Below are 27,990 nucleotides of genomic sequence, written 5' to 3' on the forward strand. Positions count from 1 at the left end.
CATAGCCTGTTTACATTAAGGATGCGTCGTGCGATTTTGAATCTTGCCAGAGATGCAAGCATAGGTTCTTAGTTTTTAGTTTATATGTTTGATGACGAGGAAATCATCAAATCAGGGCCTCAGGGGCTGACAAAAAGGTTCAATGTATATGTTTTATATGTATGCATATTTCCTTTTTCTTCCTCAGACAGTTTTTATCCGGCAAATTTAGATTGTTTAAACTAGTTTTTTTTTTATGTCATTACTATAGATAGGTGTAAACAATATTCTGTGAAGCTACAAAAAAAATGAAATAATCCGAATAGACGCAACTGCGTCCTTAAAAGACGCAAGTTTTTGCCAACACTGGGCCCCTATGCTTATCCTACGTAAAAACCTACGTTAATACCAAAAATGTACAAGTGTCATATAATTCGCAGATTGGGACCAAGTGTATATGCTCTACGGCTACACTTATGTTGTGTTTATCTACATTTTTAAAATATTGTATGAAAGCATTCAGTAATTTTTTAATTGTGAGCGTTGGTGCGCGAAGGAAGGGCGAGTATTAATCGCTACATATATTTCCAGATCTGAATACTGGCGGTGAAGAAACACCAGCAACAAATCTGGTTGAGGAAATCGTTACGCAAAATTTTAAGGTATATATGTATATTATTACTGAATACCCTTACTTTTCTGTACGATATCAATCATAAATATTTATCGATATTTACGATAGTTAATCGATTAAGATATCCGCCATTTTGTGGATTCTTGTTGAAAAGTGAAAAATCGAGACGTCACAACACAATATACATAATCTTTATTGTTTTTATGCGTGAATTGAAAAATATTCTAGTAATATCGGAGTTACCCAACCGTTTATTTTGCTTTTGACCTACGGTTTGTTTCGGAGTCCTATACGTACGCCCCATTTTACTTGCTCAAATAAGTACACATATGTATGTATCTTTAATGCACATATGCGTGCATGTATACATATTAATACATGCACATATTTAGTTCAATGTGCATGTGTTAAAGCCAATAACTTGTTTGATGGATGCATACCCATCCGTATATAATGGAAATTTTATCGGCACCTCTAATGTCGTTCTCTTTGAAACAAACCATAATCATGAAGTAAACGGTAAATATTTGTGTGAAATTTATATCCAAAATGAATATATATGTACACACATTTACCTTAATATGTATGTATAAAATATGTATGGGTGCATATGTACATATGTACATGTGTATACAGTGGCAATGGCTTAAAGTAACCAGTGAATAATATTAGCTTTGAGACATCTAAAAATGTATACTAACGTAGTAACTATCACGTCGACATTGCAAAAGTGGTTTTTTAAGTTCCAAAAATTGTATGGTGACACTTGGAAACGACAGAAAGCTGCTCGGGCGCTGAAGCTATTGCTAATTCAATTATTTTATCCAATCCATAATAATCCGATTTTATCCGTCTGTCTTATGTAAATACCAATGAAAGTGCTATTCCCACAAATACATAATAATACAGTGATGTACATAGTGTAGTGAGATTTCCGACGAACTTTACTATGTATTTTATTTTATTTGGTTTTCCACAAACTGAATAAATGAGTAATGAATGATTATTGAACAAAATTAATATATGTAGTGTTCCAAATTGAACAAGTGATACCTATTTAAAATGTATGGAATGTAAACATTACAAATCCCATTACATTAGAATTCCATCTTCTTGTTTTCCATGACTTTAGACATTACCGATGAAACCAGCTGTCCATTAAAATAGTAGTGCTAAGGTAAATGAATATAAAAAAAATTAAAAATCAACAAAAAAATAAATTTAGTTATTGAATATTTTTATGAAAGACATTTGTTTAGCGAAGAGAGCTCATTGATCGGTCCCGAAGATGAGACCTAAGAATTTTGCTAAAAATTAAAGGCTGGATGTTTAAAAGGATTGAAAATAAATAATAAAAATAATAATAAATATAGCTCTGTCAGTTATGTGAGTTATGTGTCAGTTGAAAATTGCTTCTCAAAAGGATCTGAAAACTAAATTGATTCTAAACTGAATATGAAACAGGTAGAACATTTAACATACAGTAGCGGACACTCATTTTTTCTAACTTTAAGCCGATGGCGCGTATGCAAAAACTCAAGTCAGTTGGGAAACCTTTTTATTGTGTAGATAACGTCTCTTTTTCATAAAAAAAAGCAAGAAGTTAAAATAAAAAAAATGTATAAAAAATTACTGAAGCCGACAGGGCAGCTATATTGGCATTGAGTTCAGAAAACATTCGTTTTGGCACTATTATCTTAAAACTTGGGATGAGGAAGTTTTCTTTAAACAATTTTATGCACAATTTCGAAAAACGCGGTTCGGTAAAACGACGTCCCCCCAGAAAAGGCGCCAATGGTTAAAACTCAACGAAACTTTAATTCAAGGAGGCAGCAGGTTTTTTGTTGATGTTATTTTTTTTTTTGAGTTGGGTATCTGGCGCTAGTTGACGGATATGTAAGGTGGTAACGTGCAAACAAATTTTAGAGGAAACCCTCATTCCGTCTAATGAGAACCACTTTCCGCTTGCTGACGCTCTCATCTACTAGGATGGTCAGGCAAGATTGGTCAGGCATATTTTTTTCCACTTTTTAATTGTATTTTGTAATGCTATATACAAAAAGTTTGATTTTTCCAACAATGGGTTCTCTTAGCTAAAATAATACTTATCAATAGTGGGAATAGGTTTTAATATTTAGCCCATCCTGAACGTTTTAATATGAAAACAGAGACGCAAAACTTTATCTGAATTGAAAGAAATATTTGGAAAAGTGTGGCACAACGATATAAACATCGAATCAATCTGCAAATTTGGAGGTAAGCTTTCGCGTAGAAAACTGGTTCTAAAAGAGCGAGGAAATTCAAAAAAATATTTAACTAATTTATTACATACTCTTCAATATTCATCGAATTAAACGTAATAACAGAAAAATTGTATTTCCGGACTAAAAACCTAGAATAAATTTTTCCGTACAATTATAAAAGTGATTTTACACTTTATGATTTCAGGATTCTTTTAAAACAAGGACATTGGATTACAATATTTAATGTTTTTCGTTAGCCTTTTATTTCATTTAGTTAGTTTCATGAACTTTTCTCTTGAAAAACAAACCAAAACTTTATAAAACATAACAAATCACTTTTTTACTGTCCACATTTCACTGTCCGCTGCTGGAGGTTTTAGTTTAATTTTTAAAATGTTTCCTATTTTCAAGTTCATAGAATATTGTTTAAAGTGACTTGTTATCTCTTGTTCAGTTTGGAATAATAAATATAAATTCTATAAGCTGCAAATCAGGTTCCCCATTCCCCATTGACCTGTCTAGACCTGGCGGCTAGACTAGATCGATTTGGGTTTATTAAATCGATTTCAAACATTTTCTGCCATTTATAGCAATATTTGAGAGCTTATCCATTCAGATGAGGATATCCATTCTTATACGAAATCGTTCTCCATTTATTTGCTAATCGATGCACCAAATTTTGCCAAATCTCACGGATGAATTGGGAACTTTGGAGGCCATTGTGCATTCGAAACGTGTAAAGGATTGAAACATTAAAGCAAACATTTTTTACCTCTACCTCTAGTTCTAATAAGGTAACCAGTCTAAACCATGTATATGGTATTATTGTGCGATTGTTCTTTGACTTAACTTTATATCCCAAGCAGTGCTGCCAGGTTTTCAGAGATTTGAAAAAAAAAATGGTAAACGTATCTAAAAGGAAATGGAAAAGGATTAAGACCCCAAAATATACAATATTTGGTGGTATTAGTGATTTTGTTATACTAGCTATAACTTAAGTAGTTATGGATTATACACCTCAGCTTCCCGCTCTTGAATGTTGTAGTATTTGTCGTTTTTTGAAATAAAATTAAAATATTTTAATGGCAATTCGTAGTTTTGGCCAAAATTTAGTTTTAACTAGATTAATTTGACTGAACATCAGCATTTCACCAGGAGAAAAAGCATTTGAGTAGCAAATAGAGCAAGTGGTTCGAATGGGTTCTTTCTCCCCGCATCTTTGTAGGCCAGCACCTACATATGCCCGAAATTAAATAGTACTGTCGGTATTTTCCCATTTTAACAAATACATTTTATCGTACGACTTTATACTATCAATGTCGGTGATATTACTATCTTCCAAAACTTCCCAAACTTCCCCCAATGACAAAGGAAAATACATTGAGTTTCTTAAGAACATCAAAATTATAGGCTACTCTTAAATTGAACACAACCAAAATCTTGCTCTTATGAACAAAGTTTCCATCATGAAATGAATAAAAAACCACTCCAATTTTTGTTGTTCAACAAAAAATCCAGAAAAGATTAAATTTTAGTTTAAAGCTAAAATAAGCTGAATTTGTTTTCATAATATACTAAACAGCCTATATAAGCTAATTGCAATTTTTATAAGTCACCTTTTAAAAATGCTAGATCTAGTCTGAAATCTAGTCTAAACTATCAGCACTGGTTCCCAACCGTTTTAGTTCGAAATATAGAAAATTCAATGTACAAACTTTTGAGATATCGAAGTTCAACTGTATATATAGCATATATATATAAGTATATAGTATGTAAATACACACGTCGGCATAAGTATTTTGACAAAGCTCTACGCAACGTTTAGCGTTGAATTTTGACGAATTGCTACGTGTTACAGCTCTCTTATCTGATTTACCGCTAACTACATGAATGCATAAAGTATATTGCAAATTATCTTCGTAGTTGCATTTTGCGTTTTGTTAATATGCTTCTTATTCTCATTCGTAATCTGATCTTGGCTGGACAAAAGTATTTTGTCAGAACTTCAATTAATTTGCATTGATCTGCTGTTGATAGAAAGCGAAACCATTATTACGGATTATCTCAGTTTAGAGATTGTAAATGCTGATAAAAATTGTTTTCGTTCAATAATTTGTGAAATATGAGTAACCGAAGGGAATTCAGTGAATCTCTTACAAATGAAATAATAGTGAAGTTCAACTCTGGTATTTCAGTGCAAAATATCAGTAGATTATAGTATATTTCACGTCAGACAAACTGCTATAAAAAAACAAATTTAAAAAAACCAACACTGCTAAAATCGCTACACGTTGTGGCAGACCACGAAAGAAAACTGCCAAGGTAGACACTTTTAGTTTGCGGCAATTTAAGCAGGATGTCTTGAAAACTCCTCGATCGGTTGCCAATGACTTGAAGGAAACAGGAAATTTTGATGTCAGCGAACGGACAATACGTAGAGGTCTTAAGGAAACTGATTTTTGAACATATATTATCAGAGCTTTAGTGCAAATAACACAGCGCAATAATTTAAAGCGCCTTGAGTTTGCCAAAAAATTAATCGGCAAATAATTTTAATTTTGGAAAAATTTTTTATGGAGCGATGCCAGTGCTTTTCAGTTTCACGGCTCAAAAAAAAATTGTTTTCGTAAGAAACCTAAAAGAACGTCGCAAAAAAGTGGCACCTATATGTGTAAGATCGGTCCATGGAGGTGGGACGAATGTTGTATGGATACGTCGCCTACAACGGCTCGCGAAATTTAGTTCCTGTTGATGGTAGCATGAATAAAGACAAATATTTGGAAGTGCTAAACATTCACGCTTTCTCCTCTGGAGATAATTTTATTGGGGAGTCCTTTACCTTTAAACAGGACAATGCCCCGTGTCATAAAGCTAAAGTCGTTACCCAATTCTTGAAGGACATTGGGGTTAATACTTTGGACTAGCCGCCCCAGAGCAAAGACTTAAACATTATCTAGAATCTCTGGTCTTCTATAAAAAGAAACCGGACTCCAAATTTGACAAGGAACCGTAAGAATATAATCTGAGAGGTGAAATCACTCTGGAGAGAAATTCTGCTGGCTTATATCCACAGCTTAGTAGAGTCAGTTCCGAGACGTCTGCAAAAGGTGATAGAGGCAAAGGGAGGATATATATTTTACTGATTCATCATATAAAGTTAGTTCGTTCCATTAGTTTTTTTTTTTTTTTTACATTTTATAAAATGTCAAAATACTTATGCCACCGTCTGTTTGGGAATAATTAATTTTCATTTCACAATAAACCCACTTATCATACTTTTTTTACATATTGTTAATAGCTTAATATAATACCTATCTACGATAAATAAATATAGTTTCTACTTTGAAAAAATAAGAAGTTACAACCGAATATGTTGTGCATAATTTTTGTCAAAATACTTATGCCGATGTGTGTATATACAAACTGCTTAGAGAATATCATAAGGTGTAGGCACGTGTGTCTTGGCACAACAGTTACACAGGTTTATGGAAGGCCTCTGCCATCTTTGTTCTATTTATCTTAATTGTTCGCGAGCGATACTGATAAGACGATTAATTATCCGAATTATCTGTATAATTCCTATGTGCTACAGTGGATAACATTAATATTTGGGTTTTTTTTTCTAACTTCAAGCGCGAATAAAATGTAAAAAACTTTTTGGTGGAAAGTTGTGAGTTGCTGCTGCCACCGCAACTCTACATTTATACCCGATACATAGTCAGTGAGGATCTTCTCCACCAGACGACTCAAATATTGAACGACACGTCAAGGGAGCGGAAGGGGGCGTGTCAGGGGTTTGAAATACACTTGTCAGCGACATATTACAGAAGTCTGGATACAAAATGTCGTTGCTCAAGCTCTTATAGTCTCTGAGCACTATGCGCTCATAGGGACGGACGGACGAACAGACAGACATGGCTCAATCGACTCGGCTATTGATGCTGCCCAAGAATATTTATACTTTATGGGGTATCGGGTAAACGATAATTTTCAAATTGTAGAATAAAGCTTGCAGTATTACCTTATCATAAAGGTATACATATTTAAATCTTTATTTAAAATTAAAAGAAAATATAATTCAACAAAATAAAGCTGGGCGTTTCCATGACTTTTGGTCAGTGTCCTGATACAACTTGAACGTGTTGGCAATGCCCATTTTCTCCACCAACTGCTTAAAATTGTCTTTAAAAATTATCCATTATCCCATCAATGAAAACAAGATTTCCTACTCCTTTTGTGGAAATGCAGCCCCAAATCATGACACTACCCTCTCCGTGATTCACTGTTGGTCTTAAGTGATTCTTCTGCAGCTCAGTATTTGGTTTCCGCTAAGCCATTGTCTTGCTGCCACTGCCATAACGGTTAGCCTTGCTTTCTGTTAGGAATATTACATTATCCCACCAGCTGTGGTCCGTTTTGGAGTAGTCCTGGCAGCCATAGGGCTGTGGATTTTTTTAAAAAGTATCTCAGATCTACTTACATTACAAGTCATAAGGGGAGGGACAAGAAACAAGAAACTCATTGATTTGCTTAGCCTTTGGATCAGTGATCGTATTTATTCCCGTATTTATTCGTATTTACATGAAAGATGGTTAAATGTTTTTTTTTTTTCGTTCGTTTAGGCACAGTTTCCTTATTATATTCAGGTGAATATACACGAAAGCCAACTTAAAAGTAACAAATTGAGCTCTGGATCTATGTATTAAGATTGTAATTAAAACGAATAGATGAAAAGAATCGCAATCGGAAGCAAAAGGATAGAGTCATGTCATCAGTGAACTATGGGTACCGCATTAAAGTTAAAAAGCGAGCCAACACAGGAAGAGGTAAGTACTGATTGCAGTTAAATTTGACACATTCTATAATCGGAATTGGCCTTACTTATTTTTAGGCCATCAAGCGGTTTTCACAACGGATCACAAGCTTTCAAGGGAAAATTATAAGATGTTGAGTTCCACATGTGATTCAAGTCATCTGGGAAGCAGGTTCGCATCAGTATTATCAAGCGTTCTGATCCCGCAGACACCCGCATCTTCAAGGATCTGTGCTAATAGAAATGGCTACCACTTTCCGTGTCGTGTGAGCAGGAAAAGAATCGAAGGACCTTTGAGCATCATTCTCTTCGATTTGCTGGCTCTAATTATGCTTCAACGCCACCGTTTCTTTATGTTGATTATGCTGCTAATAGCCTCACATCATATTTGCTTATCGCATTCGCTGCTAGTGGAGGAACCGAAGCTGACATCCACTGATGAGTCGTCCAGAAACAATACAATTTCCCGGGCAAAGCCAGTTGGACACGGACACGGAGGCAACGGCAGCTCGACTGGCATTGGAGAAAGCCATGCAATTTCTGGTTCCTCTCCAGTTGCGGCCAGCGGTTATTTGGAAAAATTGGATAATTTTGAGCGTAGTGTGGCCGCCGTTCTAATAAAGGTCGCTTACGGCACAACATCTACAACGAAACGGAGCATACCAGACAATAGCTATGCTTCAGGCCTAACTACAGTTGCTACACCACTCCTGACGACCCAGAGGTACGACATAAATAGCTATTACTATAGCTATAGCAGCTGTATTATTAAATATTGCATATGGATGTCTGGTTCATGAGTGATCAAGTGAACAATTTAGCAACAGAGCTTGTTCACTAAAGCGATCACTCTTTACCCAACTCCCAACAATCGATTTATATAAGGTTCTAGATGAATGACAAAAATTATAATTAACAATGTTTAAAATGAATTGAGGGAATTCAAATCTTCGCCGAAAGAGTGAATGAGCGCACGAAAGACTCATACTCATTACATTTCAACGAAGATGCATGAATTGAATGAGTGAGGGGTGGTTGTCGAATTCATTCTTATGCACTCATTTTTTGTACTCAAAGAGTATAGGGGTAGAAAATGTATATGTGTAACGCTCAGAAGAAAGCGTTTGGGACCACATAGCCGACCAGCGTCAATAGCCGAGTCGATTGAGCTGTGTCTGTCTGTCCGTTTTGTTTGACGCCTAGTTCCCAGTGGCTAGAAAAGCTGGAGCAACGAAATGTTGTATCTAGGCTCCTGTGATAAAACACTAAAATAAGTTTGCTTCAAAATGTATGCCACGCCCTCTTCCGCCCCCACAAAGGACGAAAATCTGTGGCATCACGCCGTTCACGTCGCCTACGCATTTTCTGTATCTCTCTCAGACACTCTTTGCGTGCATTATGTGCGCCCTCTGGCGGAGGATACTGACTGCGTATCGAGTATAAATGTAATGTCGTGGCCGTAGCAACGACTCACAACGTTTCCCCTCTTTTATATAATAGAGAGATAATACAACGCAATAGCAAAGTTTAAATATGTTCGTGAGCTGTCACGGTGGCAGGGGGCAAAATCAGTGAAGTGTATCCCAATAAAATTGACCTCATTAACCGATTCGTTAATTAGCGCCAAAAGCATAACTTTTCTACAATCATGTACAATCCAAGTTTCGTGAAGTTGCTTTTTCTGTTGTCCCACGTCCGTTAAGGCTCAAGCGTTTCAGAATACGCTCAGCCGTCTTGGGAAAATTGGTAATTTTTACTTAACGCATTTACCGAAATTTCTTATAAAATTGTTTATAGAGGACTTATCCAAATTTGAAGCTAAAAGCACGGGACTGTAATTTAAAAAACGAGGGGGAACGTTGTGAGATGCTGCGTACACCGCAACTCTACAGTTATACCCGATACTAAGTCAGTATGGCTCTCCTCCGTCAGACGCCGCTAATATTAAACGACACGACAAAGAGTGCGAGAGAGACAGAGAATCAGTCTGAGCGTGACGTCGGGCGCTGCGTAGCCACTGCAAATTGATTTGTTCCTGTTGGCTATAAAAATTATCTGATCTGATCCAGACTCAGCAATCTGATAGATATGGTCAATATCTATGATTCTGCGTTTTTAGTTTTCTCGAATCTGCAATATTGTGGATGCAACAGATTCTCGTCCTTTGTGGGGGCGGAAGGGGCTGGCGCGAAATTTTGAGATATACGTTTTATAGTGAGATCTAACAGGAGTGCGGCAACCAAATTTAGTTGCTCTAGCCTTAATAGTCTCTGAGATTTGTGGTTGCCCCAGATTTTCGTCCTTTGCGGGGGCGGAAGGGAGTGCGGCGAAATTTTCACACAAAACGGTCAAGGTCCGATATCACAGGAGTGTGGATACCAAATTTGGTTGCTCTAGCTCTTATGGTTTCTGAGATCCTTGAACTCATATTTTGCAATTGGCAAAACCGAACATGAATCCCGTGTGTTAGAGTGAGACAGAGCGAGAAAGAGTGAAATTGTTTTCGTGATTCTGGCTATAATAATTATACGATCTGGTTCAGATTTTGCACTCTGTAAGATATAGTCATCTTCTACGGTTCTGCGTTTTTAGTTTTCTCGTATCGTCGAAATTGTGGATGCCACAGATTTTCGCCCTTTGTGGGGGCGGAAGTGGGCGGGGCAAAGTTTTGAAATATTTTTGTAGCAGTGACATATCACAGAAGTCTGGATCCAAAACATCGTTGCTCTAGCTCTTATAGTCTTTGAGCACTAGGCGCTGAAGGGGACGGACAGACGGACAGACAGACATGGCTCAATCGACTCGGCTATTGATGCTGATCAAGAATATATATACTTTATGGGGTCGGAAACGATTCCTTCTGGACGTTACACACATCCACTTTTACCACAAATCTAATATACCCCAATACTCATTTTGAGTATCGGGTATAAAAACAATAAAATTGTTTCCCGACCGACTTATTATTGCGCGGACATCCTCACATTATTTTTTAAACAGGAAAACACTGATGAATGGTTTTTTGTCCTCCAAAAAGTTGTTAGAATTGTCATTCACTGTCAATCAAGTCGCGACTGTTAAACTTCAATCTGTTTAGTGCAGTATGTCAGGAAATAGGAGCAGATCATCAGTCACTCTTGTTTCATACAGAAGTACGATGGCTTTCTCGTGGAAAAGTGCTTTCTCGGATTTATGAGCCACTAAAAAAAGACCCAGACGTTTTAAGAGGCACAGGGTTTGGATCTTGCTTTTGCGTTTTAAACGAGAACTGGATAGTACAACTTGCATATCTTGCCTACATACTCGCTCATTTATTTAAATGAGCTCATTTGAGATCAACAGAAAAATGCAAGGCACAAATTCTAGTATTTAAATGTCTTCGGACAAAACTGAAAGCTTTCGCGCTAAGTTGAGGTTATGGATCAGCTACACTTTCAATGGAAATAATAAAATGTTTCCAAATGCTAGGGCTACTGATTCAGAAATAAAAGTGCTGGCTTTGATAGTGAACCACTTTTAGCTAATAGCAGGAAAGCAACCTATGGACTGGGTACGAAGTCCATAACATTTGGACAATCCTTGGACTCTTACCGAAAAAGCAATAGGAATAATCATCGGGTTAAAAACTGATGGGACTTAAAACTTAAAGCTTTCAAACTATAGCTGGCATTTCGAATTTAAAAAAAATTTCTCACTAAACATCTTTTCGTATAAGGTATATTGATTTAAGTGAAAATAATTATTAAATAAACATGGCTTTTTTCTTTGGTGTACCTCTAAAGCTAGGTACACACGATGCAAACAATTTGCAGCAAGTTAAAAATAATTTGCAGCAAAAGTTTTCAAAAATGTTCACACCAATACAAATATTGCAAATTTCTTTCTTCAATCAATTTTTTTTTTGCATGCAAACTTTTGCTTGGCTATTTCATGCAATTTATTGCGTTAATGTCTACACGTGTTTTCATTTTCTGTTTGCAGTTCTTGCAAGGGACACTCATTTGCAAGTTCTGTTGTTTTGAGAAAGTCAAGGAATAACGACGTGTTTATATTATGCCGGCACAAAAATCGCGAGTTGCTGCTGTTGCTATATTAGCAGTTTTAATAAAACGTAAAAAAGTGAGAAGATTAGAGTCTGCAAAAAAAAGAAAGTGTTGGGTGAAAAAGTGGATTTCCAAAAGAGATGAAAAAGGAGTGCATCAGAACCTTTTACAAGAGCTACAAAATGGCGATGAAAGAAACTATTACAATTTTTTTCGCATGTCAGTCAGTGAATTCAATTTTTTATTAGAAAAAGTAAAAAACTGCATAACTAAACAAGACACCGTAATGCGTCCTGCGATTCCACCAAATGAGCGATTAGCCCTGACATTGCGTTTTTAAGCCACGGGTATGTATTAAATATAATTAAAATTTTTATGAACTCCGAATGGAACATTCGACAATGAAGTTGATGGAGAAGTGGTAACAGGTACTTGTCGTAACGATCTGACGTTAGAAGGAAACTGCATACCAATTCAAAGAAATACGCAAAACTCTACTGAAGCAAAAGATATACGTGAAGAATTTAAAAATTTGTTTGTTTCGCCTGATGGTGAAGTGTCATGGCAATATAAACATATATAAAATAAGTAATTACTACGATATGTTCAATAAATTGTACTACTTACCAAATTTTGAATTTTATAATTATTTCCGTCGTCATTTTTATTAAATTTAAGCGCCTTGAAAAACTCCCATTTGCTGGTATAGTTGTCCGATGTACCCTGGCCACTCTTTTTTTGCTTCACTGTGCGCACCTCTTGCAAAAATTGAGTGCGCAAATTATGAATTTTTGTTTTTATTTCATCACTTTTGTCTAATTTTTCAGCAATTTCGCGATAAGCATTTTGCTTTTTATTCTTATTTGTATAGTCTGCTGACGAGACATCCCATAAAACAGAATTATTCTCGTACAATTCAATAATTTGTATCGTTTTCTCGTGATCCCAAATGTTGCTCTTCTTGCTGCAATATTGCGACTGAAAGCAAACAGCACATGCAAACAAGCAAGCAACTGACGCAACCAAGTTAACGGTAAAATTCTGTATACAGACGACAAGCTAAAATAGTTGCTGCAAACAGTTATTGCGAATTTTTTGTTTTCAGCAAAATGTTTGCACTCGTGTTCAAACGTGCAAATTTGATTGCAGCAATCAACTTGCTGCAAATTGTTTGCATCGTTTGTACCTAGCTTAAACTTTCTTGATTTGAAGGTGTACGTCGAACAAAAAAATTTTGCGGACCACTACTATATACACTCCCCGACACTTGAATACGACATACTAAAATGTACATTTTAGGCACCAATATTTTCGGGCACAAGCCAAAGAGAATAGAGATTTGAGGAAAATTCAAATTCACCGTTTTCTTTGGCTTGTGCCCGAAAATATTGGTGCCTAAAGTGTACAATTTAGTATGTCGTATTCAAATGTCGGGGAGTGTATGTACATGGGTGGTATTTCGAGCCTGATCTACATTTCTTTCACAATCTCTATATTTATCACAGATATCATTCGATTCATCAGCAACAGAGCACAAGTGGTCGTCAAAGAAACTACGAGCTAGACTTGGAGAGAGATCATGCACTTCCCACCTCTGCGCCCAATGCTGACATATTGAAAAGTAACAATAATCCCACTTACCCCAATCCAAATCGTCACCACTCGCATGACAGAGATCGTCACCGTCACACAATGCAGTATAATTCCACACCAGTGCCGTCAAGTGAGTATTGTTTCTTTTCGTGCAATATGTATATATGTAGATAATAGTATATCATATGCCAGTGCATTTGAACTTACCCACAATAAATATACTTACAGTACCTAACCTATTGAAAAAGACAAATGGAGCTCAGTCCCCGACAATACCAATGTATCCAGGCGATATTCCACTATACTCGCCGCCGTCTCGAACTTTTTTTACGCCACCACTACCACGGGAATATCAAAACCCGTTTGCGGACAAGCCAACATTACGCGGCTCAAATAATGAGGGCCAAATTGCCATTAATAGACGACCCATTCCACCTCCCAGCCTGATGCCCAGCCAGGACAGGATACCCATTCGACCCCCTGATTTGGGGAGCACCAGCAACGAGGCCAACGGCATTTTGATAGCAAATGTAAGTTATGATAATGGTGTGGAGAGCAAGAGTCCTGTTGTGTCCACAAGCACACAAGATGCAGTGTTCGATACGGTCGGACTTGATCGCAAAAAAGCTCTTAATACACCGGCCCGCCAGCCCGCCAGCAACGAAGATTATTTGAGTGAACAGATTGGTTCAAAGAGACAAGGTGCACAGAACGTGGATTACAGTGGCCCTAATAAGAAGCAGGAGGTGCTGCCAAATATAAGACGCATTCTCGGATCAAATGGTAAAAAAAGTGACATTCCAGCAGTTCTATTGAAGCAGGTAACTCCGAGACCGGTCACCAGCATCCATCACCCACCGTCCTCTCCAATTGTTCTGATCGAAAACTCTTCGGCAAACGAAGACAATGCCGAAGACAATGCCTCTGCCAGTCCAAACATCAACCAAAGCAAACATTTGTCAGGTCAGCTTGACTTCTACGATAACTCAAACCAGTCCACAGTGACCACATCGGCTGCTGCAGCTGCTATTGGAGATGTAGCCGCTACATCGTTCTCATACGCAACCACAAACGCTGGCCAATCTGGGCAAATGACAAGCAGGACGACTACTACATTTGCTTCGACTATTCAGGGCCAGGGTCAGGGTCCAAGCGGCGGGGCTCGCGACGAGGCTGCTTCTGCGGCAGCGGCATCAGCACACACCACCTGGACTTGGGCCTGGAACATACATATATACCTGTCGGTGGTACTTTTCACAATATTATCAGTGTACTCGCTCTACAAACTTCTCACTTATAATAAGCTAACACATCTTTTCGCACAGTCGTATTTTGTTTGCATTCATCTCATACTAATAACGATTTGCATAATGCGGATATTTTTCCTCTGTTATGATGCGTACAATATCCATGGAACCTTTAATATATTTGTCGCAGAGCTCCTTCTGAATCTACCTTCCACATTTTTAACAGTTGCCTTTTCTGTGCTCATTTTATTCCTCTTTCTGAAGTCGTTGAATCATAAGAACAATCGTTACTCGGCTTTGATAAGACCCCTCACCGTCGTCGTGGGCTGCGGCGTTCACATTGTACTCTGCATTACGCTGCACTACGTCGAATCGTATACGCTGAAGAACCATCACTTGTACTTCCAGCAACAGCAGCAACAGCAGTACTTTCGACGTCAGCATTATCAGCAAAGTCAAATTTCTCCGACAATCTCATCATCGGCAAGTCTGGCAAGTCCACCTCCACCGCCACGCGTCCTAACGCTCATCTGTCAGATTATCTACATATTCATATGCCTCAGTCTGGGTTTTCTGTATCTCTACTTATATCGAATACTGAAGCGCATCTTGCGCAGCAAGTCCCAGAACTATATACATGGCTATCAGAATCTATCGTACGCTATACACATCACTATTGCCACGGCACTACTGTTTGTGCTACTGGCTGCTCTGCAGATATTTGGAGCCATTTGCATTTCGTCTTCGCGTCAAGCGAATATAGTCGAGGTGGATTGGTTACAATGGGGATACCAGTTCTCCCTGCGACTTATAGAGATTGCGATAATAACCCTAATATCGTGGGTGACTGGCCTGAAGACTAGTATCGATCCAAATTCACCAAACGTTCCAGCTGGCCTAAATGGGGACGTGCGCATCGTTGGCCCCGTGGTTTCCATGGGTGCGTATGGCCAAACTGGCGGCGGTAGCGCTGGCAATGCAGTTAGGGAAAAGCATGGTGGAAACGGCGGCCACAACTCAAATGTTACAAACTTCTTTTTACCCTGTACATCGAGCTCCAGTCAGGAGCAGTTTGAAACTGATTATCCGGCCATTTGCAATGCCAACACAAATCTCCACACATATACCATGCGGACGGGAAAACTCATATACGATGACAGCTATGCTCTCAATCCTATAGGGCCCAATGCTGCATCCCCGAGTGGGCGCAACTGCGAGTACCAGTTGCAGGAGCCGATGTACCAGAGGCCGTATGATACCGGATCAATTAGAAGCGCTGTTAACCATAATATAGCAGAGTATGGATCCCAAAGTGCACAAAACTATCATCAACAGCAGAATCAGCACCAGCATCAACATCACATGCGAGTTCATGAACAGACCACTTACATGAGTACGGACTATATGACTGATGCTACAACAGATCATTATGAAAACCCAAACTTTGATTTACGTACGAGCTCATCAGTTGTAGGGGTGGAAAATATCCAAAGACTAGACCAAAATGTTGTTAATTCTAAGCCTGGTTCTGGGTCTGGTTCGGGCTCTTCACAACAACAAATTTTGTTATTACAAAGCGACACATGTTACTCGGAACCACTTGAGGAGAATAACTCTAGATTTGAATTCAACAACTTCGAACGTCCCGTGTTTAAAGAGAAATCTGTAAACAATGTCCAACTGCAACCCAACATTGAGTGCTGGCCGGAGCGTGATCATGACCGGCTCAAGATAGCTAAAAGTCGGGAAAGAAAACTGAATGCATCGCTCGAACGTAACGGCTTTGAGAATACCGAGCGTCGAAGTTCCAACTCAACAAACTCCTGCTCGTCATCGAATGGTGGGGGCGGGCGTTATGCCAGCTATAATTCATATGAGCGTGGATTTTTCAACGGTGTGCGCAAAAGCGGTACCTTGAACAGTATTGTTAACGGAGGCATGACATTAGGAGGGCCTACGCCAAGTCGAGCTATGGCTGTGCCATTATCTTCTGTTGGTGGCCAGCGAATGATAGCTAACGGAGTACAGACTTTAGCTCTCTCAGAGAGAGCCCACTATTACCAGAGAAGTAAGCGCTCCTCCAACGGAAGGTCATTACAAGCTGGTACAGACTTAACACCATTTCAAGCTGATCCGATAAATGGTATTCCTCTTAAGGAACATCAGCTTCAGCAGCTACCGTACGATCGTAATTCCGAAGAAGAAGATGAGGAAGAGGACGACATGACATCGGGAAGCAATGTGGAGTGCACAAACTTAATTAGCAACGAGAATGGTTTGGCCATTTCGGGCGAAATCAACACTCAAAACTCAATTGGCAATAACAAATCGCAAGCTGCACTGGCTGCAATCGCAAAAAATCGTATCCATGACCCACAGTCGCAACACCCACATTCACATCAAAATTCGATCCTTCAACATTCACATCTGCATGTACAAAATAATGGAAAGCTTCGTTCCGAATTGAGTGCTACTTCGTCAGCTTCGGTTGCATCAGCCTCATCCAATTCATGCACGACATCAAGTGCTTCGGACAGCATGTTAGTGACCGAGCAAGGATTTCTACGTTTTCGTTCTATTGAAGATCCCAATAATTCGCAAAATAACTCAATTCCAGATGGAAGCGTTAGCAGTGTCGCTGTGTCGTCTCTTCGCCATCCAAGTTGCAGTGCAACCCTAAATGGCATCAATTGCTAAAGCAATCATTTTTTTATTCATACGTATGTATGTACATGCTACGTAGCTTTGAATGCCATAACGATAATTGTCTTGTTTCGGTTAAAAGCAATTGAAAGCAAATCTGTTTTAATTGCTGGTTTATGCCAATAGTAGTTAAATCACCACTTTCTACTCTCTTCAAACTTGTGATATACATATAACAAACAACTAGCAAAACAAAACAAAAAAATTATATATATATATATATATACAAAATATTGTCAGTCGGTAAAGCATAAAGTTATTTACGATCCAATACATTATAGCATATGTACGTATTTAATATACATATATCAGTCTTATTTATTTCATAAAATTCCTAATTTAGAATCAAAACTTATATAAACAATTTCTATCCATGCACGGATAGCATCACATGCATTTCAAACACCGTATAAATATGTAATTCACGAAACAGTATACCTTACAGATTTCAATTCATAGTAGCGAGATCTGTTCTATTTCGGCGGCCCCAATCATTTGATGTACATATTAAATATGTATGTAAATATTCAGAAACCAGCAACTTTCAAAGCATTAGAAATATCATTTCTATTTCGTAATTTTCCTTATTGTACTTATTTTGTTTAGCGTTAATGTATTTGAAAGTCTATACAGGCGTTCTTGCGTTGTACATATATATTATATTACATTTTGGGGTTCCATTAGCCATTGATATTAAATAAGACAAAGATTTGTATTTATCTACTTTTATTTACATAAAGACTTATTTATCCCTTAAATTCAGTTCCGCACGATCCTTTTTTATTAATCCCTTTTATCATTAATGTTTTTCTTTTGACATTCAATATATGTACAAATATTTAGACAAACATAAACAAAAACATCCTCTGCAAGGGCAATACAACTTGAAATTGAACTTAAATAAAATCTTTCCCGTGAATGGAAGAATTAATGAAAAATTGGCTTAGGCCTAAAATAACTCCTACATAAAGAAAAAAAAAACAGGGCTTTTGCTTTCTTGGCCTTGCTAAGTGCTCAGCAAATTGAATTTTGACTATGTTGTAGAAAATGATTTCATTCAAATTAAGATTAAAATTTAAACTAAGAAATATACACAAAACTAATGCTTTTACGAAAATAAGTAATTAATAGCCTGTTATAATGACACGTTAATATACATAGTACTGATTAGTTAAGGCTTTTGCATTTTCTAATGTTAAATTGATCAAACATAAATGTATTCTTAACTAACTTATACTGCTCTATTAAGTACGATCAATTTGAGAACTTAAGGAAAAGGTTATAGTATTAATCAGACTATGCACACTAAGCACTACACCAACACATCAAAAATAATTATATGGTTAGAATACCATTAATTAATTTCCATCATAATACAAATTAAATATGTATACTTATAATTCAATCATGTATATGAACAAATTTCGCATGTACGAGTATATGGAATTTTCAATTCCCACAATAAAATGACAAAAATATTACTGAACAATATAACCAAGCTTTTATTCCTACTTTGCTCTGCGCAATGCAGAACAGATTTCTGCAGAAAGCATACCTAGAAACAACTAAACAAATCCAAAAAATCCTGAATTTACAATTCCCCGTCGGTATTATCATTTAAATCCATTAGCGCCATGTGTATCCTGAGGTGCAGCCGGGACTCTAACGCGTAGTGCGAAAACTTTTTCCTGTTAATGATTATAGGTACTATTGTATGTTTATGGGATTGATCAAGTTACGCATACTTGGTATCCTGTAGCATGGATATGGCTTGATTTTTGTTGAAAGGTACGTAACAAAGGGCGGACTCAACATAAGCATATGGTAATAAAAACAAGTCCTCCTTAATTCCTCTTTGTGTTAAGCAATCGTGCAAGTCCCTGAAATCGAAATAGGTAATTGTAATTGGATAATTTTCTCTGCTCGAGATACGCTTACTGAAGAGCTAGATTCGGCTGCTCCATTTGCCTATAGAAAGCTCCACGCAGCAAGAGACAAAGGGCTCGATTGTCTGCATAGTATAATTGTGAAGTTTGACTTGGGTCCTTTAGCAGGACTAACTCTTTATTAATTGTCTGTAGAATATCGTCGGCGATAAGTGAGTTTGCTTTAATCAATTTAAATATGTTCCACAGATACATTTGCTCGATAAGCGGGAGAACGAGATCACTGTTTTGAGCGCCAAAACGAATTGCTCGCTTAATCATAAACTTCTCCATTGGTAGCGATTTCCCAGAAATCCTCTGCCTAAATGCGGGGACTTCAAGCATTAGAGCCTGTATATCAGGATCGGTAATGTTACAAGCAGTGGTCCTTCTCTGTTGAATGCATGCCAATTTGACCGCGGCTAAATTATATGTATAAATGGTTCGTGACCAACTACTATTTTTCAGCAAATATGTTGCATATAGTTCTGCCTCTGCCCAATTTCCCATTAGACTATTCAACCAAAAAAGCTCCCAAAAGCTTAAATGGTGAAGTTGTGGCCACGTGATTTGTGAATGCACTGATTTTAAGTACCATAACTCTGCTGCAAACAAATTTCCTTTGATTAGCTCAAGTCGTCCCTTAAGAAAAAGTATCCATCCTCCCTTTGGATATTTGGCAAGCTGAGCTGTTAGAATTTCATCGCAAAACTGTACATCGGAGTCCGACTGCCGATCGCTTAGCATAGCTATTACCACAAGATAATACCCAAGCAAGGACAATCCGCAAAGAATCTGGCGCAACCCTTTTTCTCGGTTTCCCTTCTTTAGATAATCTAGGCCAGTAGTCTAAAAAAAAACAGTAGGATTTTATCTCGGAGGTTGACTAAAAAACGTACCTTGCTGCCCGTAAATCCAATAAATTTAAGAATGTTTAGTATACGTCCAGGTAATATTGATATCATAAGGTTGAACGTTCCAATCCCCATATACACTCCACTGGCGAAATGGGTGCTAGCCGATGCTGAGTCCTTGACCACGTCGAAGATCCATTCACGAGACTTCATTATTTGCTCACATGCTCTGTTGCGCATAGAAACAACTAATCAAAATTACTATCACAATAAAAGTCCTTCTCACCTGAAACCACTATAACATTGCCGTACTTTGAGGCTACCACGAATCAGTCCACTCAGATTATCATTCTCAATGAATGTTAAGAGGGCGTTCATTAATAAAGCCTCTGCCAAACACAGCTCAGCATGGCATTCCTGATCTGTTAGCTGGGAATAGTTTTTCTGAAAAGACTTAGGTAATGAAATATTGGGTTCTGCACTGGATAGTTACCTTCTTGAATGTACTAGTGATGGATTCCGTTAGAGTATTCTTTTTCCTGAATAATTGGCAAAGCTCTATACACTTTTTTATTTTCGCCGACGCACCCTCGATATTTTCGAAAGTAAGCATAGCCTCAAGAAAAGAAAATACTGCATATCCCAATGAGTGATAAAAGCTTGTTTCGGCGAATGGTTGCAAAATATTTCTTGCTTCATCGAATTGGTTATTAAAAAAATATTGCAACGCCAGTTCGGCGTGCTCTATAGATGTTTTAAAATCAGTTTTATAGCTATCAAAGCCGTAATGATCCGAGCAGGCATCATAATATTCCTAGAAAAATTTAATGTTCATCAATTCAGCTTACAACCTCCAATAACGAGCGGCAACATTGCTTTACTTTTATACCCGGTACTCAGTCAGTATATACATATCGGATCCTGTGATTTATTTAATTTATACAATATAATTTATATATCGTTTGATATCGCTGTTAGCAAAAGGAACCAATTGATATTTTGGATACAACAAATTTCATAAAAATCGGTCGAACGATCGCCAGAGGGCGAACGAAGTCTGACGAAAAATATGTGAGACAGATAATGAGTAAGCGCATGGAAGGCGTTGCGCAACCACTGCAATTTCCATTTTTCCATGATTCTGCGTTTTTTGTGTTCTCGTATCGAAATTGTGGGTGCCACAGATTTTCGTCAGTGGCTAACTTGATTCCGTGTGTTATCACACGAAATTTGGTTGCTATAACAGCTATAGTAATGTTATAGTCTGAGAACTAGGCGGCAAACAAGACGGAGAGTGGGACGGACGGACAGACAGGAAGGCAGACATACATACCTATATGGATTCGGCTATTGATGCTGACCAAGAATATATGTACTTTTTGGGGTAACGCTTTCTTCTGGGTGTTACACACATCCACCAAAAAGCGAATATACGTCTATACTCTTCGAGTACTAGGTATAGAAACAATTTTCAATACAATACAATGGCATGGACCATACCTCGAAATCTGACTCTTCTTCATTTAAATCCCATTTTTGACCATCTTTGAACGCTGCTTGGGTGACCGACATCTCGGGAATTTCTAAACTGGTAGATTTATTTATTCTATAGTTGTGACTGTGCTTAGGTAATAAGTATATTTAAAATAGTATCGAAAGGAAACTTAAAAATACAGTTACATACACTGAATGTGTCCAAACTGAGCGGATAGGCTTATTTCAGAATCGGTAACAAAGCGAAAAATCTACGTTTCATTGGTGATACAATTATAACAAATGACATGCATATGCACGTATACGAGTATGTATGTATGTACATATGTAGGTAACTATTTATCCACATTTATATATGTACATATGTATATTTAAAGTTATAAAGCTACGTACTGTCTATAGTAACTTTCGACTATAACCCTTACTACAATACAATTATTATGCCCGAATAGTTTCGGATCATTTGTTTTTTCATAAAAGTGTAATGAGTCCAGTCTATAGTATTTTGGGCTTTGAAAAGCCCCACATATGTACATACATACATATGTATGTACATACATATGTACGTATATTCAGAATTTTTTTCCGCTTTAGATTATGTCTTTGTCATAGAAGATATTAAGTCACAAAAATACTTAACACCCTTTTGGGTGTTAAATTTTCAAAGTCGCCTAAGAGAATTCATTGATTAAATACATATGAAAGTGCGTAGTACATACATAATACAGTTGAGTGGCAACCATTTGCTAAAAACCATAATACCCAGCAAGGGAGCATTCGTATCTACATACATATATAAGTACATATGTATACGTTTTTATTGATGTATGTACGTAAATATACAAAAATATGAGCAAATGTACATACATATGTATGTACATTAAGCTTTAAGCTTTTGTGTTGTTCGGTTGTGTTTTTATTGTGTTCCGCATGCATGCCATGCCTATCACATTGTAATAACAGAAGGGATCTGTTCTTCTTTATACTATTGCTTATATTTTCTTGTATATTTACAATATTATAAATACAAAAGTTCTTTAAACTGGTACTTTTTTCCGTACCCCTTGCTGCAGTTGGTAATTGTGTGAATCATTTGTGAGGGAAAAGATAATATACGATTACGCTTTAAGCTTGTGTGTTGTTGTTCCAGAGTGTTTTTTGGGTTCTGCATAAATAGTATTCTTATTCTTAGTATACCTGTGTAAAAAAATCTATATATGCACATCAAATAACAGCTGGGACCTTATAATTATAATACACATACATACATACATATGTACATAATATAATCACCTAAATTAGCTGAACCTTTTCTTAAACTTGCGATTTATTGTGCATACTTACACACATACATACAAATTTAAATTGTCTCCTTAGCATAGCTGTTGTGTGATTTGGTTTTATTTCCCGTAATAATGTACCTTGTTTTGTTTAGTTACAAATGTGTGAATGTAAGTACGTATGGATGAACTTTTTAAGCTTTTACAAAAAGTTAATGTCACAACGTGCGATGCACCAACATATACTTATGATGAAAAAAGACAGCTGATCGGGAAGCCAGAAAACTGCAGCTGTATTATGTGAACCGCGCCGTACTTTGTATGGATTTTGTAATTTGACAATCAAACGTATAGAGCTATGTAATATGTATAGTTTTATACAAATTAGTCGCTGGAAACGCATAAAAGTTCATGGTACACGCATATGTACATGTTGGCATTTCTGTCTCATGCCTGTTATTCCAAAGTTCATATCGGTATTTAATTATGGAAAGAGTTTAAACAGATTACACAAGATTCAAAGTCCTCTTGGAATTGATAATATAATCTATAAACTTCCGTCAGCTAATCTGGATTTACGATTGCTACCACCATCCATCCATTATTCTGTGGTGTGCCGCGTTGTGTTAGATACGTTATCGAATAGGCATTTTATTGAAACATTCACAAGCTTATGGAGTCACATACACATATTATGACTATGAAATACGTTTTTACTACCATTACCTATACATTAAATAAATAAATTTAAATAGCCTGCTTAATATTCGTACATATTGTATGTATGTATTTCAGATGCGACTTCTTCTTTATGAACAAATTAAACTCGCTCAGCAGATTAATTTTAAGCAAATCTTCCGCTGGTCGACTTATAAGTACATTTTTAACAAATCCGCTGTTAATTTATAGTAGTTGTTATCAAATTTGGAAGCGTAGCAAAATTTATAACGTTGCCTTAAGCAAGAAATTCGAATTGCCATTGATTAGTTTTGCTTCAAACCGCGACGGATACGAATGACGGCGACGGTCTTTGTTTTGTACTATTAAATTTTGCTTTAAAAATCTGTTTTTTCTTATATGTTCATAGAACTCTACCGAGTTGATCGATTCTGACGTGTTCCTCTATCAAATCCCACCAATATTACTGATCAGAAAAAGTGGAACGATTGGTACGCAATAGTCAATATTCTAACATATGTATAATGAACCCTACTCAGACATGCAGACTACTTTTCTGTAGATAGGTCAGCAAAAACTCAGTTTGTTCGTTTTAAACTTGTCAAAACACTATTAAATTCCCACAAATGGATATATGTATGTAGATATTTTTGTTGGCAACGTTTTTACTCTTAGTCCTGAATTTGATTTTGCATAGTCGACCGGATCTTTAAAATACATTTTACATGATGTTTTGTTAATAAATGGTTTATACTTGTTTTAAACCCATTTTTTAAATTAAGATACAATTTTGAAACTATGTACTTATTTTAAATCAGGCAGATCCAGGTAGTATATATATATACATATGTACATATATATATAAGATAAGTCGATATACACATACATACATACATATATGCCATAGGAACAATCGACAAAATTGTTTCAAAATTGAAGTTTAATACCTAAACACTGAAATTATTTTCCACAGTAACGATCGGTTGGAAGACAAGTCTAGATGGCAAAAGCTTGTTCTTTCTGAAGATAATAAAATTTGTATTACTACGCCTTGCGTATGAAGATCGGTGTGCAATGTTATTAAAAGGCTTCGGACTCCGAAGCGTCATTTCATTTTTATCTCGGTTTAAAAATATTTTTTTCTTACATTTATTTCAATAAATTTTTAACAGACGCACCAGGTTTATATATATATATTGTGTAAATATGACCGTTCTATCCAAATACGTAGACCGTATAGCGGAAAAATGTGAACAAAATGGAATTACAAAGCACGCTTTTAGCTGCGTGCTCGTGACCAGTGCGATAGTAGCTCTTACCATTAAGATTACTACTCCGTATGTAAGAAATACGCAATCACAATCCCCAAGAAAGATTTTAACTGGGAAAACAAAAATCAATACAGGGGCATTAACACCATCAGGAACAGATGGCTCTGATGAAGATTTAAAGCTCGCTGAAGCAGAAAAATTATTGGTGGCACAGAAATTAAAAAACAAAACCAATAAGCAGATGATCGAGCCTGGTTTAAACAAAGAATTTTTGAAGCAACTGGGAATGCTAGTTAAGATTATGATACCTAATACTCTGTGCTACGAGACAGGCTTGCTCAGCATACACACGTTTTGCCTCATTTCCCGAACCTTCCTCAGTATTTATGTGGCCGCATTAGAGGGTGCACTTGTTAAATTTATAGTGCGTAAGGACGTTAAGCAGTTTTCCTTTGTTCTGCTTAAATGGTTTGGTATTGCTATCCCCGCTACATTTGTGAATTCAATGATACGTTTTCTGGAAAGTAAATTGGCACTCGCCTTCAGGTAAATAATAAAATGATGTATGCAGAGTATAAGTAGACTCTAACTCCACTTAACTTTTTATTTTAGAACGCGTTTGGTACGTCATTCATACCGATTATATTTCAAGAATCAAAATTACTATAGAGTATCAAATTTGGACGGACGTATCGAAAATGCGGATCATCGGTGAGTCGTTAAGTCTATTTTCATTTATAGACTTTATTATCTTATTTAAAACCAAGGTACTTGCTGTGTTTCTTTTGATAATTATATATTATATATATAATTATTATATATATATATATATCCAAGTGTAATAGTGTCTAAAGTTCTGAGTTGGGTTTGATACCTCTCACCATTTGAGAAAGAATACTTAAAGAATACCATAAAAAACAAAAATTATGAACAACACCAGTACTTTTGTTTTTGATTTACTGAAAAATAAACTTGTAATAAGAGCCCTTGAAACTTGCAACATAAATAATTTCCTCTATAGGCTCACTGAAGATATTTCCGTATTTGCCAGTTCTGTGGCTCATTTATACAGTAGCCTGACTAAGCCTTGTTTCGACTTGATGCTAATTGGCTTAGCATTGATGAGATCGTCCCGAAAAATGAAAGCGAATATCCTAACAGGTTAATAGATTATTTTTGTGTTAATGCCGTTATAATGTATTATACCCCACTATTCAGGTCCGGCTTTGTCTGTAAGTGTCATAGCCCTAACCGCGCACATCTTACGGATTGTCTCACCAAAGTTTGGACAGCTGGTATCGGAGGAGGCAAACCGTTATGGTTACCTTAGGCATATTCACTCACGCATCATAACAAATGCCGAAGAAATAGCTTTTTACGGAGGGCATAAGGCAAGTCATATTTTCCAGAATTATTGAACAAAATAATGAATGTAGTAATTTAACGTTTATTTGAATTTTTAGGTGGAGATGCAACAGTTAAGGCAGGCATACAATCGCCTTGTTAATCAAATGAATAACATTTTTAGCCAAAAGCTGTGGTTTATAATGCTTGAACAATTTTTTATGAAATACGTTTGGTCTGGTACTGGAATGATTATGGTATCGTTACCTATTCTGACAGGAAGTGCCGGCGATTCTTCATCTCTTGTTGATTCTTCTTCCACTGAGTCCAATGTTAGCGAGCGCACTCAGTATTTGACAACAGCCAGAAATTTACTAATTTCTGCAGCGGACGCCATTGAACGATTGATGTCTTCCTACAAGGAGATTGTTGCTCTTGCTGGTTACACTTACCGTGTAGCTGGCATGATGGATGTGTTTGAGGAAACCGCTCAGGGAATCTATTGTAAGGCAACAGTAGTAGAAAACGACGAGATGAATGGTATTATTGAATTCCGTGATGGCAAACCTGTAGCTAAAGGTCGCATTATTTATACGGATGATCCCGGAAATATGTCAATCACTCTACGAGCAGTTCCAGTAGTGACACCCAACTGTGATATAGTTGTACCAAGCCTAACGCTTTGCATCGAGCCCGGTGTGCATTTGTTAATCACTGGTCCAAATGGATGTGGAAAGTCTAGCTTATTCCGTATATTAAGTGGACTTTGGCCCATATATGCTGGGGAATTGCATATTCCACGGCCCGTGGAAGATAAACCCTGCATGTTCTATATTCCGCAGCGACCGTATATGTCTATTGGCAGCTTATGTGACCAAATAATTTATCCCGATACCCGAGAGGATATGAAACGCAAGAACATAACCGAAAATGAGCTAAAAGACATTTTAAAAATGGTCAGCCTAGAGCACATTGCGCAACGGTAAATACTCTTTATTTAATTCATGAAAATTTTACGACTTTAATTAATATTTTTGTATTCCACTTTTAGTGATAGTTTTGATGTGGTTCGCGATTGGAAGGACATTCTATCTGGAGGAGAAAAACAACGTATGGCGATAGCTCGACTTTTTTATCATAAGTACGAATAATTTACATGTGAAAAGTCTGATATATAATACTTTGCTTTCTTAGGCCACGTTATGCTTTACTTGATGAATGTACCAGCGCAGTTTCCATAGATGTTGAGAGTTCGATATATGAAATTGCGAAAAGCATGGGCATAACGCTTCTGACAATAACACACAGACCGACTCTATGGTTAGATCTGAATGTGTATATTTTTTATCTAGAATTTTTATCTAAAATTAATTTATTTCTACAAATTAGGAAATATCACACACACATTTTGGAGTTTGACGGTCTGGGAAGCTGGCGTTTTAGAAAAATGGATTCAAATGAGCAGCAGAAAGAACAGTTCCTGCATTAACTGCCGTTTTAAGTATTTTAAATGTATAGTTACATATAAATATTTGACTAAGTTGTTCTCTAAGGAAAAATGTCTGCTTTTTATATGTCGGATTTGTTATTATTGAGTCGAAAAACTTGACTATGAATTTTATATACAGACCTAAATAGTTAGACGTATTAAATTCTCTTATATTTTGCTATTTTATTACACATACAAAAATTAGAAAACTTTTTTTTTAACAGAAAAAGTCAGGGGCCGGCAGCTGAACTTGCTGTCAGTCAATACGTTCTTCCCCAAGGACTGTGATTTGTTATGCACGAGACATGCAAGTTGTTTTTTCGGGAATTATCTTTGAAAAAGTGCTGCGTCATGTAGGAGTAATGGGAGTAGGTTGCACCCAGGACGCACCCACCGCTAG

General features: G+C 36.9%; 3 protein-coding genes and 1 long non-coding RNA gene across 16 annotated transcripts; 3 read left to right on the forward strand and 1 right to left on the reverse strand.

The window, feature by feature from the left end:
- The first annotated feature begins 718 nt into the window (after positions 1–718).
- Positions 719–18,679, forward strand: LOC4811716 (uncharacterized). Of its 4 annotated transcripts, XM_033381398.1 has the most exons (7): positions 719–944; positions 1,006–1,132; positions 7,479–7,502; positions 7,584–7,682; positions 7,748–8,393; positions 13,218–13,435; positions 13,534–18,679. In XM_033381398.1, exons 2-7 carry the CDS (start codon positions 1,042–1,044, stop codon positions 17,247–17,249), a joined length of 4,794 nt encoding a protein of 1,597 aa, XP_033237289.1. In that variant the 5' UTR covers positions 719–944; positions 1,006–1,041; the 3' UTR covers positions 17,250–18,679. The 4 variants fall into 4 exon arrangements, with proteins under 4 accessions (XP_033237289.1, XP_033237292.1, XP_033237291.1 ...); XM_033381401.1 differs by lacking the exon at positions 1,006–1,132; XM_033381400.1 differs by lacking the exon at positions 1,006–1,132 and having other exon boundaries at positions 719–906; positions 7,479–7,682.
- LOC117184361 (uncharacterized) lies at positions 2,084–6,210 on the forward strand. The gene is made up of 2 exons (XR_004469671.1): positions 2,084–2,869; positions 3,447–6,210. It is a non-coding gene; the product is annotated as an uncharacterized lncRNA (long non-coding RNA).
- Positions 18,209–23,229, reverse strand: LOC26532654 (tetratricopeptide repeat protein 39B-like). Of its 9 annotated transcripts, none has more exons than XM_033381420.1 (8): positions 22,950–23,229; positions 21,535–21,622; positions 20,528–20,848; positions 20,321–20,478; positions 20,080–20,263; positions 19,194–20,029; positions 19,001–19,135; positions 18,502–18,943 (listed from the first exon to the last, which is right to left on the reverse strand). In XM_033381420.1, the coding sequence occupies exons 2-8, from the start codon at positions 21,604–21,606 to the stop codon at positions 18,847–18,849; spliced, it is 1,803 nt and encodes a 600-aa protein (XP_033237311.1). In that variant the 5' UTR covers positions 21,607–21,622; positions 22,950–23,229; the 3' UTR covers positions 18,502–18,846. The 9 variants fall into 9 exon arrangements, 7 of the variants coding, with proteins under 7 accessions (XP_033237311.1, XP_033237308.1, XP_033237310.1 ...); XM_033381417.1 differs by having other exon boundaries at positions 22,873–23,229; XM_033381419.1 differs by lacking the exon at positions 22,950–23,229 and adding an exon at positions 21,719–21,872.
- On the forward strand, positions 22,409–27,761 carry Abcd1 (ATP binding cassette subfamily D). 2 transcript variants are annotated; one of them, XM_033381414.1, is made up of 9 exons: positions 22,409–22,604; positions 24,659–25,303; positions 25,370–25,468; positions 25,779–25,918; positions 25,976–26,148; positions 26,221–27,083; positions 27,153–27,242; positions 27,296–27,421; positions 27,491–27,761. In XM_033381414.1, exons 2-9 carry the CDS (start codon positions 24,693–24,695, stop codon positions 27,588–27,590), a joined length of 2,202 nt encoding a protein of 733 aa, XP_033237305.1. In that variant the 5' UTR covers positions 22,409–22,604; positions 24,659–24,692; the 3' UTR covers positions 27,591–27,761. The 2 variants fall into 2 exon arrangements, with proteins under 2 accessions (XP_033237305.1, XP_033237304.1); XM_033381413.1 differs by lacking the exon at positions 22,409–22,604 and adding an exon at positions 23,812–23,977.
- Positions 27,762–27,990: the final 229 nt, after the last annotated feature.

This window comes from Drosophila pseudoobscura, chromosome 5 (assembly GCF_009870125.1).
Source record: "Drosophila pseudoobscura strain MV-25-SWS-2005 chromosome 5, UCI_Dpse_MV25, whole genome shotgun sequence".
Classification (NCBI taxonomy): Eukaryota; Metazoa; Arthropoda; class Insecta; order Diptera; family Drosophilidae; genus Drosophila; species Drosophila pseudoobscura.